General features: G+C 34.8%; 1 protein-coding gene and 1 pseudogene across 2 annotated transcripts; one reads left to right on the top strand and one right to left on the bottom strand.

Annotated features, from left to right (window-relative positions):
• The first annotated feature begins 5,417 nt into the window (after positions 1-5,417).
• On the top strand, positions 5,418-10,319 carry LOC110682416 (formamidase-like). Of its 2 annotated transcripts, none has more exons than XM_021858747.1 (7): positions 5,418-5,861; positions 7,068-7,305; positions 7,678-7,868; positions 7,960-8,195; positions 8,905-9,148; positions 9,243-9,350; positions 9,570-10,319. In XM_021858747.1, exons 1-7 carry the CDS (start codon positions 5,640-5,642, stop codon positions 9,690-9,692), a joined length of 1,362 nt encoding a protein of 453 aa, XP_021714439.1. In that variant the 5' UTR covers positions 5,418-5,639; the 3' UTR covers positions 9,693-10,319. The 2 variants fall into 2 exon arrangements, with proteins under 2 accessions (XP_021714439.1, XP_021714440.1); XM_021858748.1 differs by lacking the exon at positions 5,418-5,861 and adding an exon at positions 6,503-6,887.
• LOC110682596 lies at positions 10,080-11,546 on the bottom strand (annotated as a pseudogene).
• Positions 11,547-16,046: the final 4,500 nt, after the last annotated feature.

Below are 16,046 nucleotides of genomic sequence, written 5' to 3' on the forward strand. Positions count from 1 at the left end.
GAGCAATCCACCACTAGTATACTACGGAGTAGATTATATTCATTTCAAAATCAACAAATTATGTTATTCCATGCCGTTTTATAAAAAAATAAAAATCATCCAATCTCTTTGGATGTGAGACATGCAATTTGGTTTGATCAATGATATATTCTTGAAGGAGCAATTCAATCAGCAAAAGAGGTAAGGCCCACGAATTATTCTTTTAGAAAATAATAATAATAAAAATATTATTATCCAAGTCACTTCCACATGGGTAGTGAGGTCATTAGCCATGCCCATGCTCTTACCCAGGCCACCAAACTCTTTTACTACTGTTATAATTTTTTAATTAAATTGATTTATTTATTAACAAGAAAAACTGATATTGCATTTGTATGATGATGTGTAATTGTGTGGACTCTCAACTTATAAATACATAAAATAAACTATAGTATTAAAACTATAAATTAATAAGCCAAGGTTTAATTGAGGAGATAATGATATGAGGATCGGAAGCCTTGTATTGATGACATTAGAGAAGAACTAGTTGTAATATTATTATAAGTGAGGTAGACAATTTTGTAGGATGTTGGAGTTTTTGGCCACCACCGCCTATGATATTGTTTCGGGTTTGCCGCGTCTTGTATTATTTATACAAATACCAAGTGTTTCGTATTTCTTTTGTCAAGGTTGATAAACTATTGGGTTCTATGTATCAGTTTTATCAATTAGATTTTGAACTTTAGTTGGAGTGATTTCACGTGTAAGCAAAATAATATCGAACATGGATTGTAAATTTATAAGGTTCTAGATCTACCCTTTGTCTAAGCCCCAAAATATGGCCAAATAGTTAATTAGAAAACATTGTTTTAGTTTTAGTTGTTTCGCGTAAAATTACAAAGACTACTATTTTTTTGAAGACTAGTAGTTTTTGTAATTTTACGCGAAACAACTAAAAACTAAAACAAAGACTACTATTGTCTACTACAACTTAATATCCAAATGACTTAAGGAAGACAAGACTTTATTTTTTAAAATTAAAGGAATGAAATTAACTAAACAAATATCCAGAAACATCAAGGAATTTTAAACAAAACTTGTAAAAAGATGAAAATGTACAAAAGTCAATAGTCAATACTACAATAGAAATGCTAGTATCACCCTAACAGATCCCAGTTGCAACTCTAGCAAGTTAACTAGAAATTAGACGGGACTTGATTAGTTACTAATTAAAATTGACAAGTAACCAATAACTTTAAAAGTTAAAACAAAAGCTAGTCCTAACAATTATCCACTAACAACATAGGCTAATCCAACTAACATCATAAACTAACCCCACTGATAGTATTCATCAATTTAATCATGATCAAACCACTTGAAATTAGAAGCATCCAAGTTACTAATACGCACTAAAGTTGTACGGATTACGGAAAATATATACTCGTACGTCGAGTAATTAACTATATGGTTAATCCGTTTACTTAGGTCATAATTTTGTAGCAAGCATTGGAATCTACTCAAAGTCGACTTAGCTTGGTCAATGAAATCAACTCAAGCTCAAACTCAAACTCAAACTCAAACTCAAACTCTTTGGTGATTAACATGGACAATTAGATTACAGTACTCCGTAGTAGGTATTACTCTTATACAGTAAGGAAAGGGAGAACAAGGTTTACAAAAAAGATGACGTAAAAAAAAGACAAAAGAAAAAAGGAAGCCGTAGTGAGTGACCAATAAGAGGAGTCCCAAAAGAAAGGGGGGCGTGAAAATGAATAGAAAAAGGACAAGCTTTTAGTGTTGGCTGTAGAGACCACCCAGAAGTCAGGGAATGCAACCACAACTACAAGTCTACAACAACTACTGTAACTACAAAACTAACAACTAAGCTTATTACGGACTACTTATTAGTTATTACTGCCATTATTACTTAACTAATGTCTTTGTCTTTGCTTATGTGTCATCCTTATCCGCCTCACCCTCCTTTTACAATCTTTTCATGCCTTTTCCTGCTATCTACTATCTACCCTTTTTTTTTTTTTTTTTTTTGAAAGAGTAGGCTTCCTGCTACTATCTACCTAGTCTTCTTATATTTTTATTTTTTAAGGTAAAATATTTTGGGGTATTATTATTATTCCGTATTATCTTAAACAGAAAGTAAGAGTACGTTTTATTCACTTTATTTTCATTCATCAAAAGTTGTTTGTATTACGAAGTAGACCTTTTTTGAACATTTACTACATACTTGTAATTTGACCTTATCAACATTTTTTTTTTGTTGTTATTTTTGAAAATAAAGTGAATACAATAATCTTCTCTCAAAAAAAGTGAATACAATAATCTACACCTTTTACACAAAGTAGTAGTAGTAGTATCGTACACAAAGACATATAGCTTTAAAAACAAAGGGTTAATATCTTAACGTGTCTCTCTATGACATGTCAATAAGAGTTGCATCATAAATAAGGAGATGAATTTTCCACACATTCTAATAACTCATAATGACTACTATTGTCCTCTCCTACACCATTTATTGTAGCTTTCTTCATTCCCCTATTAAAGTATTAATATTGATAAATGATTTGGATTACATCATACTTATGATTGAATGGAGGACCTAATATAATGTTCCTATTATGTTGGTCTTATATGGTACGTTACGTATTACAGAGTACTGTTGATTATTGGCCTTCTTGGTTGTTATAGGACACTTAACTGTGGAGTTGTTTGTAGTGTTAATTGTTTGCTTTTAGAGGAAAATAAAATATTACTCAAGTAGTTTGGTTATATTAATGATATACGTCTTATTGCCTTAGTTTTGAATGAAACACAGTGTAAACACGGTTATTTTTTGGTATCTTGATGAAGGCATGCAACGAAGTCAATCAAAGATTAATTATTACTCGTATTAAATTGTTTTTTTTTTATTATTTAAAAAATAACGGAAAGAATGAATTTAATTGAATCGAATCGACACATAAAACATGTATCGGTAAAAGAGAAATTTCGAAATTTCTCATGAGTTTCCTTGGCATGGAGTTAAATGGATTTCTAAATTAGGGGGAACAAAAGATGGTGCACGAAGGAAAACATTTTCCAAAATTTGATGAGTTAGGGAAGTATTTTGCACTTGAATAGTTGAATTGAAGTGACCCAAGTTAAATCTATATAAATCCTTACATATTATAAGAAGAATACTTGGAAGCAAAAGTCAGCAACATCGTTATCTTGATGATAAATTAAATGAAATATCACAAACTCAATAAAGCAAGCTGCTGGGACCGTAATTTTGTCGTATAGCTAAAAGAGACAAACATTTTCTAGTTTAGCTATAATATTAATTCTAAATCACTTCAATCATATCAATACAAGTATAAAGAGTTCCATAACGTTAGCACTTTAAATTAAGATTAAATGATAATACTCTTATTTAATGGATAGATCATAGATTACTATGAGTAACATTATGAAAAAGACCATAATGCCCTAAAGTATGAAAAGCAAAGGTTAAAGTAGTATTCACAAAACATGTATTTAATGAAGTTTTTTGATAATATGAGTTTAGATATGTTCTTATTGACTATACACTAATACACCACTCACTCCTCTAAATACTTTCAATGTGTACAAATAATTAAACATATGGGAACTAACTTGGGCATTGGAGGCTCCAAAGAAATGTAAATAATTAAAGGTTCAATTAACTCAAATAGTAGACACCTGATAATCCTCGATCTTCATATTGTGCACCAAATAATGTGTAATGATAACTCTAAAAAAAAAAAAAAAAAAAATTCAAATAATACCTCCATTAACAAATATTAAGTAGTTTCTAGTCTAAATCATATCCTCTAATGTACTTAAACAATGAAATCTACTCAGCTAGTCATGTTTGATTAAGATGTAATTCCCAAGTCCTAATGATAGCATCCCTATATAATTGGCGTCGTATTACAACTTTAGGTGAAAATTAATTGATGGCCACATATTAACAAACATTATTACTAGCACTACTTAATTAGATATAGCTCCTAGCCCATGGGCTCGGCCGATTGGACCAATTGCCACCTCATGCACCTATGTACTAAGTGTACTTATAGTATAATCATCAAGTCCCTAAGCTCTTGCATAAAATCGTCACACACTATAATTATTATTATTATTATTATCCGACTTTGATAACTAATCCGACAAAGTATTGCATCATTATCAAGATTAACATAGCCTCGTATAAACATCTTTTTATAAACATGTCTCCGTAAATTATATAAAAATCGTAGTTAGGGTGTATACATCTATATATATTGATTAACGAAAATATCCCTGATTAAGGAGAATTACACGATTCCACCAAACCAATTCATACAAATGTGAGCTTTTTGAAATGAAACAAGGAAATAGATTTAATCACAAATGAAACATGAAGTGGGTACACTGTACACAACATAATGTGAGCTCAACCTATGACTTATTTGTTATAATTTGAAATGAATAGTTATTTGACCTAAATTAAATTTTAAAAATAATCCAAAAATTATGTCGAATTCAATCATGATCCATATTACTCAAAAGGTAACAACACTATAAACAACATAATTGACATGATTTCAGAAATTATATTCCTCAAAAAATTTAATGTTGTCCTTTGAAAGACTGAAAGTTCCCAAACCGAAAAAGAAAATTGATTCCTTAATGAATAATGACGTAATTTTCCACTCATTATTCCTAGAACGATTAAATCTTGTCCTAAGAAAAGTTCCCAATTAAAGGAAAGACAAATGAGTTTCAATCAAATTTACAAGGACGGTCCATCCACTAAGAGAAGCAACAGAAACCACCAATGTCTAAATAATATACTCGTTCGTCAATATCAACGTACCAATTGTCTCAAAAGGGACTTTAGTCGCGGTGTTACGATTAACTAGTGGTTATTTTCAATTAACTCTTTATATCTACTACTGATCCGCTCGTATAGAATTGTAATTTAGGCCCCGTTTGGAAAATTAGTTTTCATAGAAAACATATTTTCAAGGAAAAACACAATTGCAAATTAGTTTTCCTTTGTTTGGTTGCATATAAGAAAAGTCCAAGAAAAATAAAAAATAAGAGTGAAAATGTAAGGATGAATGAGAGGGAAGTAAAAAAAAAAAGGTAAGGAGAGAGGAAAATGTGGCTTCCCTTGTTTTTGGAAGGAAAATATTTTCCATCATTAAGGATGGAATTTTCCACCCTTGAAAAATTGTTTTCCACTCCTTAACAAACCAAACAAAGAAAAATGAGAAAAAATGAAAAATTCATTTTCCATGAAAACATTTTACATCAAACCAAACAGGGCCTTAGTTAAAATCTTCAAAGATTTTTTGTCGAAATGAATATTATACAACTCATAAGAAAATGACAATCCTGCTAGACCTAGTCATGTTTGGACAACAATTATCCACCCTAAATTGTGGCCGGGCTACTTTTATGTGAGTACGACTCGAGTTATGTGCATGATTTGGGCCAATTTTATGCCCGGCCAACACTAACCAACCTATCAGCACTAAGACAGATAAACCAATAACATGACACAGGAAAAACATCTTTACCAGGGAAAAAATTAATAGTCTAGTGGAAAGGTAAATCATTTAGCTGAGCATTTCTTTTTCAGGTGGACTGAATCAATGGCTTTATTATATGGTGCAAGAACTGTAGTTCCTATAGATCTTAAGAAGAAGCCATGGGAACAGGAACATCCCCTTCACAACCGGTGGCACCCCGATATACCGGATGTTGCAGAAGTGAAGGTTGGGGAGGTTTTCAGGGTAGAAATGGTAGACTTCACTGGAGGTGGTATCAAACATGACTCCTCTGCTGAAGACATCAAGCATGCTGACCTTTCTGTGGTATGCTGCTTTGTCTCACACTCTCACCTCCTTTTCTACTACGTAGTAAACTAGTAGTATATTTAATGATAACTTCAGACTGTCCAGTTTAACACTGTCACTTTTTCCTGGAAAGGTGAAGGTGATCATAAGTGAAGTCTTATAATATAACCTATACTTCACAATTCACTATGTTCTTTGCTTTTAATTTCTTATGCATATACAATTCTATACATTTTTTGGATGGTAAGACGAAAAGTATTATCGGATCTCTTACTGGTCAACTCAATCCAAATTTGCACACTAAGGTCGTTAGACTTGAGACCGGGGGGGGGGGGGGGGGGGGGGGAGCTGGTACCAACACACATCATATATGTATGTTGTATGTATATACATACATATTAATTGTATATTCGTATTGCAGTGTTTTTCATGTATAGAATATAAGTACTGGAAAAGAAAAGGATTTGTTCTTTATATAAAAACACAGAAAAAATAAATAAATAAATAAATAAAAAAGTGTACGGGTATCAAGAAAAGATATTCATCTATGAAAAGAAGCAAACCAGGACCCTAGATGTCAAACTCAGTACCCTTGAGGCCTTGATTGATAGTTATCATCTCATATTTGTCCATTAAGAAAATTAATACTTGTATGAGAAAAGGACCACCAGGAAAGAAAACAGGTTACAGAAATTTGTCACTATTAGGCATTTTCTATAGTCTAAATCAGACAATATATCAACCAAATGCATGGAATGTCACTGGAATATTATTAAGTTGAGTTGTCAGAAACATATGGTATGCTAGTAAACTAAAACCACAAAAATGGGTCCTCGTACACCAACATTAGTGGTACCAGTAGACTTGAAGAAGAAACCATGGGAGCAAGAGCTACCTCTTCATAATCGTTGGCACCCTCAAATACCTCCAGTCGCGGAGGTAAAAGCAGGGGAATTCTTCAGAATTGAGATGGTAGATTGGACAGGAGGTGTTATCAGTGATAATGACTCTGCTTCTGATATAAAATTTATAGACCTCTCAACTGTAAGAACTTAATACCTTTAGGCTATACTAGTTTGTAGTATATCAAACTTCATACTATTATTTGTTTAAGATGCCGAACTTTATGCACAGACATCAGATTATCAACAACATTTCTGATTGAATACAATCATATGATTTGGAAGTTTAGTTGTGTTTATAACTGACTTGAAATTGAACCAGGTTCATTACTTAAGTGGGCCAATTAAAGTTTCGGATGTAGATGGAATTCCGGCTAAACCAGGTGATCTTCTCTCAGTGGAAATATGCAATTTGGGTCCTCTGCCTGGGGATGAATGGGGATATACTGCAACTTTTGACAGAGAAAATGGGGGTGGATTTTTGACTGACCATTTCCCTTCTGCTACTAAGGCTATTTGGTATTTTGAAGGGATTTACGCGTACTCAACTCATATACCAGGTGAGACCTTTATCCACTAGTCCGCAACTATTAGTTAAGGTTTACTGCAATGGATGATTTATGGTTTTAATGCTTTTCCAACCTATGCTACTCGGACTCTTCAATTCACCTCAAATACCCATGCCGGAATCTTGACACTTCAATATGAGTATGGACACTTGACATATCCTTTTGAACCAAAAATCAGAAAACAGCTCATACAATAATTGAGTTTGTTACTTCAACGAAGACCAAAGTTAGACATGGATACCCAAGTTTCAGTTACATAGTTTCCAATTGTTAACTAGGTACCCAGAAAGATTTGTGAAGTTACTGTTCCATTCTGAGTTCTGACACAAGATCTATGTTTGCTTCTACATGCATATATATCAGGAGTACGTTTCCCAGGTTTAACCCACCCTGGAATAATTGGGACTGCTCCTTCAAAGGAGCTCCTTGATATATGGAACGAAAGGGAAAGCGAAGTTCAAGAAAACGGTTTGAAGTCTCTAAAGCTGTGTGAAGTTCTGCATTCTAGACCACTAGCAAACTTGCCATCACCCAAAGGCTGCCTATTAGGGAAGGTAAGAAAAGTACGGAGTTTAATTGTAAACAAATACTAAGAGAATGCTGTTTGATTATTCTGATGGAATACTGGTCCTGACTCCTGAGTAGATAGATAAAGGCACACCAGAATGGGAAAGAATTGCAAAAGAGGCAGCAAGAACAATTCCAGGTAGAGAGAATGGAGGAAATTGCGACATCAAAAATCTTAGCAAAGGTTCAAAGATTTACCTGCCAGTGTTTGTCGAAGGAGCTAATCTTAGCACAGGTGATATGCACTTCTCTCAAGGGGATGGTGAAGTCTCTTTCTGTGGCGCAATTGAAATGAGCGGCTTTCTTGAACTCAAGTAAACTTTCTCTACTCCTCTTTTCTGCACTTATGCTGCAAACAAAAAAAAAACTTTAAATGTAATAACAAAGCATTACAACCTAAAAAAGTTGTATCACTAGCATACCAAAAAACAGATCCCCTGCAGAATCCTGCTTGTGCAAACAAAACTCATTACGATTATACCACCTTTTTCCTAAAAGATAACAAGCCACACTTTTAGTTTAGTTCATTCCAAACCAAAAAAAAAAAAAAAATTAAAAAAAAAGGAAAAAAAAAAGGGTACAGTGAAGCTGCAAGCCTGTAAGTAAATTATATTTATATTATGTTAATATGATTTCTAAAAAGATGATCAAAATCAAACATGGCCTATATAGAGATGGAGGGTATACTAATTTAATCTGTGGCACTAAAGGCATGTTATTTTGTAGACTGACATGAAAGGCAAGAAAGAGAAAAGAGCAGAAAAATCCAGCAAAATACAACATCAGAATTCAGATGATAGCTTTGTTTCAGAAAAGAGTACATTTTCTACACCTGGGCAGTAAATGACGCTAAGAAATACTACAATACTATCTAAGAGGCCAAAAGACAATTAAAAAGGTGTAATATAAGATGATTTAACAGACTTCATATAAGAAGTTGATATTACAATCAAAAGCTAGGAGATTATGTACATGTATGTATTATTGTACGGCTGCTAATAACAAACTACTATCACTTATTAGGTGTGACATTATAAGAGGAGGAATGAAGGAGTATCTCACACCAATGGGTCCAACTCCCCTGCATGTAAACCCCATCTTCGAGATAGGACCAATTGAACCAAGGTTCTCAGAATGGTTGGTATTCGAGGGCATTAGTGTTGATGAGAGTGGAAGGCAACACTACCTTGATGCAAGTGTCGCTTATAAGCGTGCAGTACTCAATGCCATTGATTACCTCTCCAAATTTGGTTACTCAAAGGAACAGGTTTGATTCTCATATGCAAAAATGTAGCTGCTAATTCATATAACTAATTAGGAAAAATTATCTTACCCTTAGAAACTGTTGGAATGCTTGCCAGGTCTATCTCCTGCTATCTTGCTGCCCTTGTGAAGGAAGAATCTCTGGCATAGTTGACTCCCCAAATGCTGTTGCCACCCTTGCAATACCAACAGCCATCTTTGATCAGGTATTAGTTTCATGAATTAAAAACGACTTTAAACTACATTGTTACAGCCTATTTTACTCCATCCCTTCATTTCACCTCAATAAAATGAAATTTTCATAAAATAGTCAAGTTTTACAATCGGACCCATACTCTTGTCTAACACGGAAAACAAAGTCCTAAATAAAGTGCACCCAAAAATCCCTCTTTTCCAGAAGTTTTATCTGTATGCTGTGGCTGCAGGACATTCGACCTAAAAGCAGAAGGATTCCTGTCGGCCCAAGGTTAGTGAGGAAACCAGATGTCTTGAAATGCACTTATGATGGTAACTTGCCTATTACAAGAAACCCAGCTGCTTCAACATGACTAATGCAAGCAGAAAACATAACTACTCTTGAGCAGGCCCTTTTTCACAGTAGTTATAGGATGTTCAAAAGAAATGAATGGGCAAACTTGCACCATTCAACTTCTTTTTTTTTACAAAAATCTCATACTCTCTCTATGTTATCAGTTTAAAATAAACATTTAGAAAGAAAGCTAAATAATTTCTTTTTGTGCAGCAAAAGGATGGAAATGCTACATTGATGCTAATTCCAAAAAAGCATGACCAAATTTACTTGCACTAGCTTTTAAGAATACATTAATCATCCTAAATTTGACAAGATCAGAAGACGCAAAATAAATCTTCAACGTATGTATGCATGATGATTGATAAATTAAAATAAATAAAAAGGGCTACGTAACAGCAGAGCTTCAGTAGTATTTGGAAAGTGTCCTGTGGTGAATGAGAGAAGGTAACTGAATGCTATAAGACCATAAGCCAATGATCCAGCTCGCTCAGCTCCTGTTATAAAAACTCGTCAACTACAAGGAGAGGAACGAGGAGTAGGAATTTCATGGTATAGAAGCTTAGTGTAATAGTGTTTGTAAGGATACTCTTGAGTCTTGACCCTTGAGAGTGGAGATATAGATTTGGGAAATCATTGGCACCTACTGTCCTGAAGCACGTAAGTATCTTCTAAATGACTAATTAAACTAAGTTCACATCGTTCTGATGGTAATTTTAGTACCAGGAAAGAATTCTATACTTGTTAAAGCTTCTTGCTCAGAGCAAAAAGATAAAGTAACAGAACAGACAGGATGAAAGCCAATGGAAAAGAGACAATTGTTATATTATTTTGTTCTCTTGCAATAAGGAAGAACATCCAGCACCTTTCTTTTACAAAATCTTTTCATTTCAGAGAGACCAAGAGTTAGAGTTAGCATACTCAGTATCATTTGCATTAGAAAAAAAGAAATGTAGATGCGTGAAAGACTAATGTACAAAGACCATCAAAAATGATCCATCACTTCATCAACCACAATCCTTGGCTCACAAAAAAACCCATGTTGCTAATTCCAGCAGTTTGTATTTCTTTTGAGCCAATATGACATTGCGCTCAAATAGATTTCAGGTTACAGCCTTTACAGGCAACAAAAGCATGCTCAAAACCCATTTCCAGGCTGGTTTATGACATCTCTAATTAGAAGTTTAGAACAGATAGCACATTAGCACATCAGTCAACAGGTAACTTAGAGCTTTGATCCCCCAACGAAACATACACTAAGATAGTGATTTTTTAGTAATTTATAGGAAGTGTCAGGGTAAACAATATAGCAAATCTGCCCCTCCCCCTCCCCCACCTTCACCCAACCCTGAAGTCCTGCACGATCCATGCTCAAATAAGGTTCTATTTCAGTGCAGCACCTGGTCTCAGTTTAAAAGGTGAGTTCATATCACAAACTAGCACCAGAAAAGAAAGTGATTGCAAAAGACATTCAGATTTACCTGCTTCCAAGCTTTTCAGCTGGATCAAATCCTTCATCTTTTCTACAGCATGGATGGAGCAAGCTCGCAATTCTACCTCAAAGGCATCACCTCAGTGCCAGAGCTATCCCGCCATCTCATTCAACCATGCTAGCAAGTGATGGATTGTAGTTTACTGAAGTTAAGCATACAAAGATGCTGCAGAACAATGTATTCTGCAATATTGTGACAGAACCTGTCACAGAATTCCACTAAACCCTAGTACTTGAATGCACCCCACAAATCTGCTGCAAATATCTTCGCCCTTCTGTACAAAAAACTTGATGGCCTTTATATATTGTGTGATCACTAAAGTATGCAGCATGTATACAAAAAGAATTTAGTGAGATAAAAGTTGCAGAAACGTCGTGCATTTCAAAAAAAAAAAGTTATAGAAGACCTTTTATAGGCTTTATGAGGGATCTGCAGGAGCAAATATTACAGAACACATGCTAAAGAGACATGGACACCAGCATGTGAATACCACCTCATGGAGTAAGCGAGCTCACTCATCTTCTAAAGGAAGTGATTGCGGCCAACTTTAAAATTTCATAAGTTCAGGGCCTGAAACAACCTTCACAAATTTGAGTTAAAGTAACCTAAATGTATGGGTAAATCTGTGTATATACATTTGCAATGTCAATCACCACTCCAAATTTCAAGAAATTGTTCAATCTATGTAAGAAATGCAAACCTAAGGCAACTATATAAGCATTTAATTGCGAAGAATGCAAACACAAACAGATGAAAAAGAACAAGTAATTCATGAACAAGTCAAACGTACACCACATTTAAGTACTTTTGTATCCTTTGTAGGCAATCTAGAACAATTTTTTCATCAAATGTAGAATTGTCATGCTTCATAGCTCTCTTTAGTTTCAAAAAAAGATGGTCATATTTTCTGATACTAATATACTCTAATGACACCTAGAAATGTAAGTACATTTTCTGATAAATAAGCTTGCTTTGAGTAAAAGCTATACAAAAATTGCAAACATAACACGTGGGCTAAATTAAGCTAATTATTACACTATGTACCCAAATAAATCCCAATTCAATAATGTAGAACAAAGTCCATGAACATCAGAAAAATAACATGATAAAGTCGAAAATGCTGAAAACAAGTCAGATTTCTGATTTCTGAAAAGAAGGTATGATGCATTATTACAAATCTTAGGAAGACTGGTGAACGTGAGATAATCTAAAAACACATTGTTCTCTATCACATTAGAGTACACACAATAGAGCATAGACATAGCATACGACGACATTAAGGTTACTACGTAATTAATCACGTTGTTTATCAAAATAAACATGGCTTAACAAATCTCTCCTGCCTCGAGCTCATCAGTCATCACATGTTATTGGAAACTAAACCATATTACTTCTCACAAGTACTCGTAATAATAAAAAAAAACACGAGTAGAGTTGATCATGGGTCAGATTATACATTCGAACTAATTCTGGAGTCGAATTGGCGTGACTTGACAAATTGACATAATAGCGAGGCCCATCATGTCAAATTGTCAAGTAACGACTAGAAGCAGATGCACCCAAATGCTGTAAGATGCAGTACATACATTATACATACCGGACAAATACAAATAATTGTAATTGTATAAGACAAACTCGTTAACCTAACACGATCCTAAGATTGTCTGTACCAATGAAATTACGAAATTCTGAGTTACCAAATACAATAATACGAGTAATAATTTTAGGATAAGATAAAATTAAATATGATATACGTTACATACCAGGCCAAAAGCTAAAATTCATGAATAAATAATGTATACCCTAATGATCCTTTATCAATTTCTTTGCAATTTCTAAAATTATGTCATCATTATCATGCTCAATTAAAAATAAAGTGCATTAAGAATATGAACTTTACAAAAATTGGTAATAAAGAAAGGAAAATTAGATAGAGAAAGTACCTGGAAAATCGATGAAAATATGGGATGAGATGAGTTTTTTTTTTTTTTTTTGACAAGGATGAGATGAGTTTGAAGCAACCCAAACGGCGGATAAAGGAATGAAGTTGATACGAAAGGATTTGGAAGTTGCGCCTTTTATTTTATAGAGACGAGAAAATTTCCCGCTTTTGTGTTTTTTCTTTCTTTGGTGTGTAGCACGGTCGTGTGGAGCGTGGACTATTAGGGGAACATGAAAAGTATAAACTTTTCCCGAATTTTGTTTAATTGCACCATTTGTGATTTCATGTTTGCTTATGAAAAGTATAGGAAATTTTGTTAGAAAGGACCTTTTAAGTCCATTTGTTTGTTAAAAAGGACCTTTAAAAGCAAAAGTTGTGAAAAGGGTACAATTTTTGACAAAAATTTGTGACTTGGGACCACACGTTGGAATGTCAACGTTGACTGGTCAACTCCGGCGTTGACCAGCACGTGACACTCACGTGACATTAGTTAAATGCAATTGTGGGATTCCTCTTGCTCAAAGGACCTCGTGGACTCGTGATAATCCTGGTAGAAGGTTCAAATCTTGCAAGTTCTATAATTTCGAGACAGGAAAGAGAGGTTGCGACTACTTTGAATGGGTTGATGAGGACATTTTGGAGTGGCAGAGGGATGTAACTAATGTGTTGATCTCTGAAAAAACAGAGACTTACCACTGATATCAGTGTATACAAGGCTAGGGTTGCTTGTATGGAACAAGAGAAGAGGAGATTGAATGAAGAAAATCAGAAGTTGAAGCAACAAATAAAAAGTAGCAGTGAAGGTGTTCAAGCACTTGAAATTAACACATGGGGGACTATAGTGATATGTGTTGTTGTTTCTATCGTGTGTAGTTTAATTATGGTCAAACTATTTGTTTAATGGGAAGTTTAGTGTAGTGTAGTTGTCTGTGTTGATGAATATGGAGATGTAATTTGAAAATTTCAATGAAATGAATTAATTTTGGTTATTTTGTGTACAAATATTGTCTATAATTGAGAACAATGATTAATGGCAAAATGTGAAGACATATATTATGCAATTGACCAACTGCAAAGACAAATTATACAGCCCATAATTCATAATTGTCATGAAAAAACTTAAGACCATAATTGTATCAAAATACATAATAATTCATTGTTACTCAAAAATCCAACAACATACTTAAATCTAAAATGTTATTGCTTAGATACACAACTGCCTTGAGATGGTTGAGATCCTTGAAGAGCATTGATAGAAGCAGTTTTCTTTTTCTTCCTATTGTCAACTTGTGGTGGTTTAGTTGTCTTGGAAGCTGGTGCCCTGGTTTTAGCTGCTGCAGATGGCCTAGGAGCTGCTACTGCTGAAGTTGTTGCAGCACTCCCTGTTGCTGGTGCTGCAATTGAAGTTGTTGCTGGTGCCCTTTCTGCAGCCCATGATGAGGTTCTTCCTCTCCCTCCCTTGTTCACTAGACCCTTTTCTTTGGCATGATTTCTACAATATTTTTTGTTGTGCCCTAAACCCCCACAATTTGAGCATGAGTTTTGCTTCCTAGCCCTCTTCACTTGCTGCTCTTTTGCCTCACCTGCTTCTTTCTTTCTCTTCTTTTTTGAAGGTCTACCTGGCATAACTCATAAAGGAGGTGGGAGGGGCTCAGCCAAATGTACCTTGTCCCATTGCTTTTGGCCAGGCATGGCATGGAAGGTTGGTGCATATGTTGCTGCATATGTTGCAACATGGTATGCAGGATGAATGAAATCCTCATAACTCAACCTCCTCTTGGCTATGCATGCTAAGGCATGCCAACAAGGGATACCAAGCAAAGACCACCTGTAACAACCACAGGTCTTATGCTCCAAATTAACCACAAAACTGTCTCCATCATGATCAACCTCAAATTCATGAAGATCAGCTTAGGTAAGTCTCATACTCCCAACCATTTTTTGCCCCCTCTCAATCATTTTGACAACTGAAGGCATTATAACACCTTCAAAATTGGCTAAACCCTCCCTTTTTGCACAACACCTGAGCATAACATATCTCCTAATCCACTCCATTAGTGACAAGATAGGTTTAGCCCTAGCATCCCTCAAAACATTATTAAAGCTTTCACAGCAATTGTTTAACAGCATCCCAGATTTAGCCCTAGTACTAAAACCATGCCTAGACCAATGACACACAGGAATGTCATGCAAGTAAGTATAAGCCTCTGGGTTCAGTTTCTTAATATCTGCCATGTATGATTCAAATTCATGCTGCTCACATCACCCAAATAAACATCTGATCAAAAATTAAACAAAACTATGGTAACAGCTTTAAGTAGTGACAATTACCTTTGTTGAAGACCTAGCTGCTCTCCAAAAAAACTCCATGTAAACCTCTCCTGGAAACTTGGTCTTTAAATTGGACCAAATATGCCTACAACAGTATCTTATCTCAGCATTTGGTATCACTTTAGCAAATGCATCTAACAAGCCCTGTCCATACAAACACCAAAAACAAAAAAAAAATGAAAAAAAAGTTCTAATACTGTACTTAATGATACAAATGGTAAACAATCAAATAAATTGAGATGTGATAGAAATCAAACCTTTTGTCTATCAGACATGAAGGTGACATCAGCCTCAACTTCATGCACCCAAGTCACTGATCCTGCAACTGATCCAATATCATTGACTAGGAGCTCAAGGAACCAGGTCCATGTTTCAGCATTTTCTGTCTCCACAACAGCCCATGCAACTGGGAAGATGTTGTTGTTCCCATCCTTCCCAACTGTAGTCAACAGTATACCTGGATATGGGCCTCTCAAATGGGCACCATCAACCCCAAGTATTGGCCTACAACCTGCTATGAATCCTTCTTTGCAAGGTTGAAGGCAAATGTACATCCTTTGAAATAGTAGAAGGGGGTTTTCAATCCCTTGCACTTTAACAACAGTTG

The sequence above is a fragment of the Chenopodium quinoa genome, unplaced genomic scaffold (genome assembly GCF_001683475.1).
Source record: "Chenopodium quinoa cultivar QQ74 unplaced genomic scaffold, ASM168347v1, whole genome shotgun sequence".
In the NCBI taxonomy this organism is placed as follows: domain Eukaryota; kingdom Viridiplantae; phylum Streptophyta; class Magnoliopsida; order Caryophyllales; family Amaranthaceae; genus Chenopodium; species Chenopodium quinoa.

Bases quoted from the DNA above. Each gene is read 5' to 3' on its own strand.
- LOC110682416 (XM_021858747.1), top strand. From the start codon at position 5,640: ATGGCTTTATTATATGGTGCAAGAACTGTAGTTCCTATAGATCTTAAG. The intron at 5,862-7,067 runs GTATGCTGCTTT...AAATTGAACCAG, and splicing joins AGCATGCTGACCTTTCTGTG to GTTCATTACTTAAGTGGGCC. The intron at 8,196-8,904 runs GTAAACTTTCTC...ATCACTTATTAG, and splicing joins AGCGGCTTTCTTGAACTCAA to GTGTGACATTATAAGAGGAG.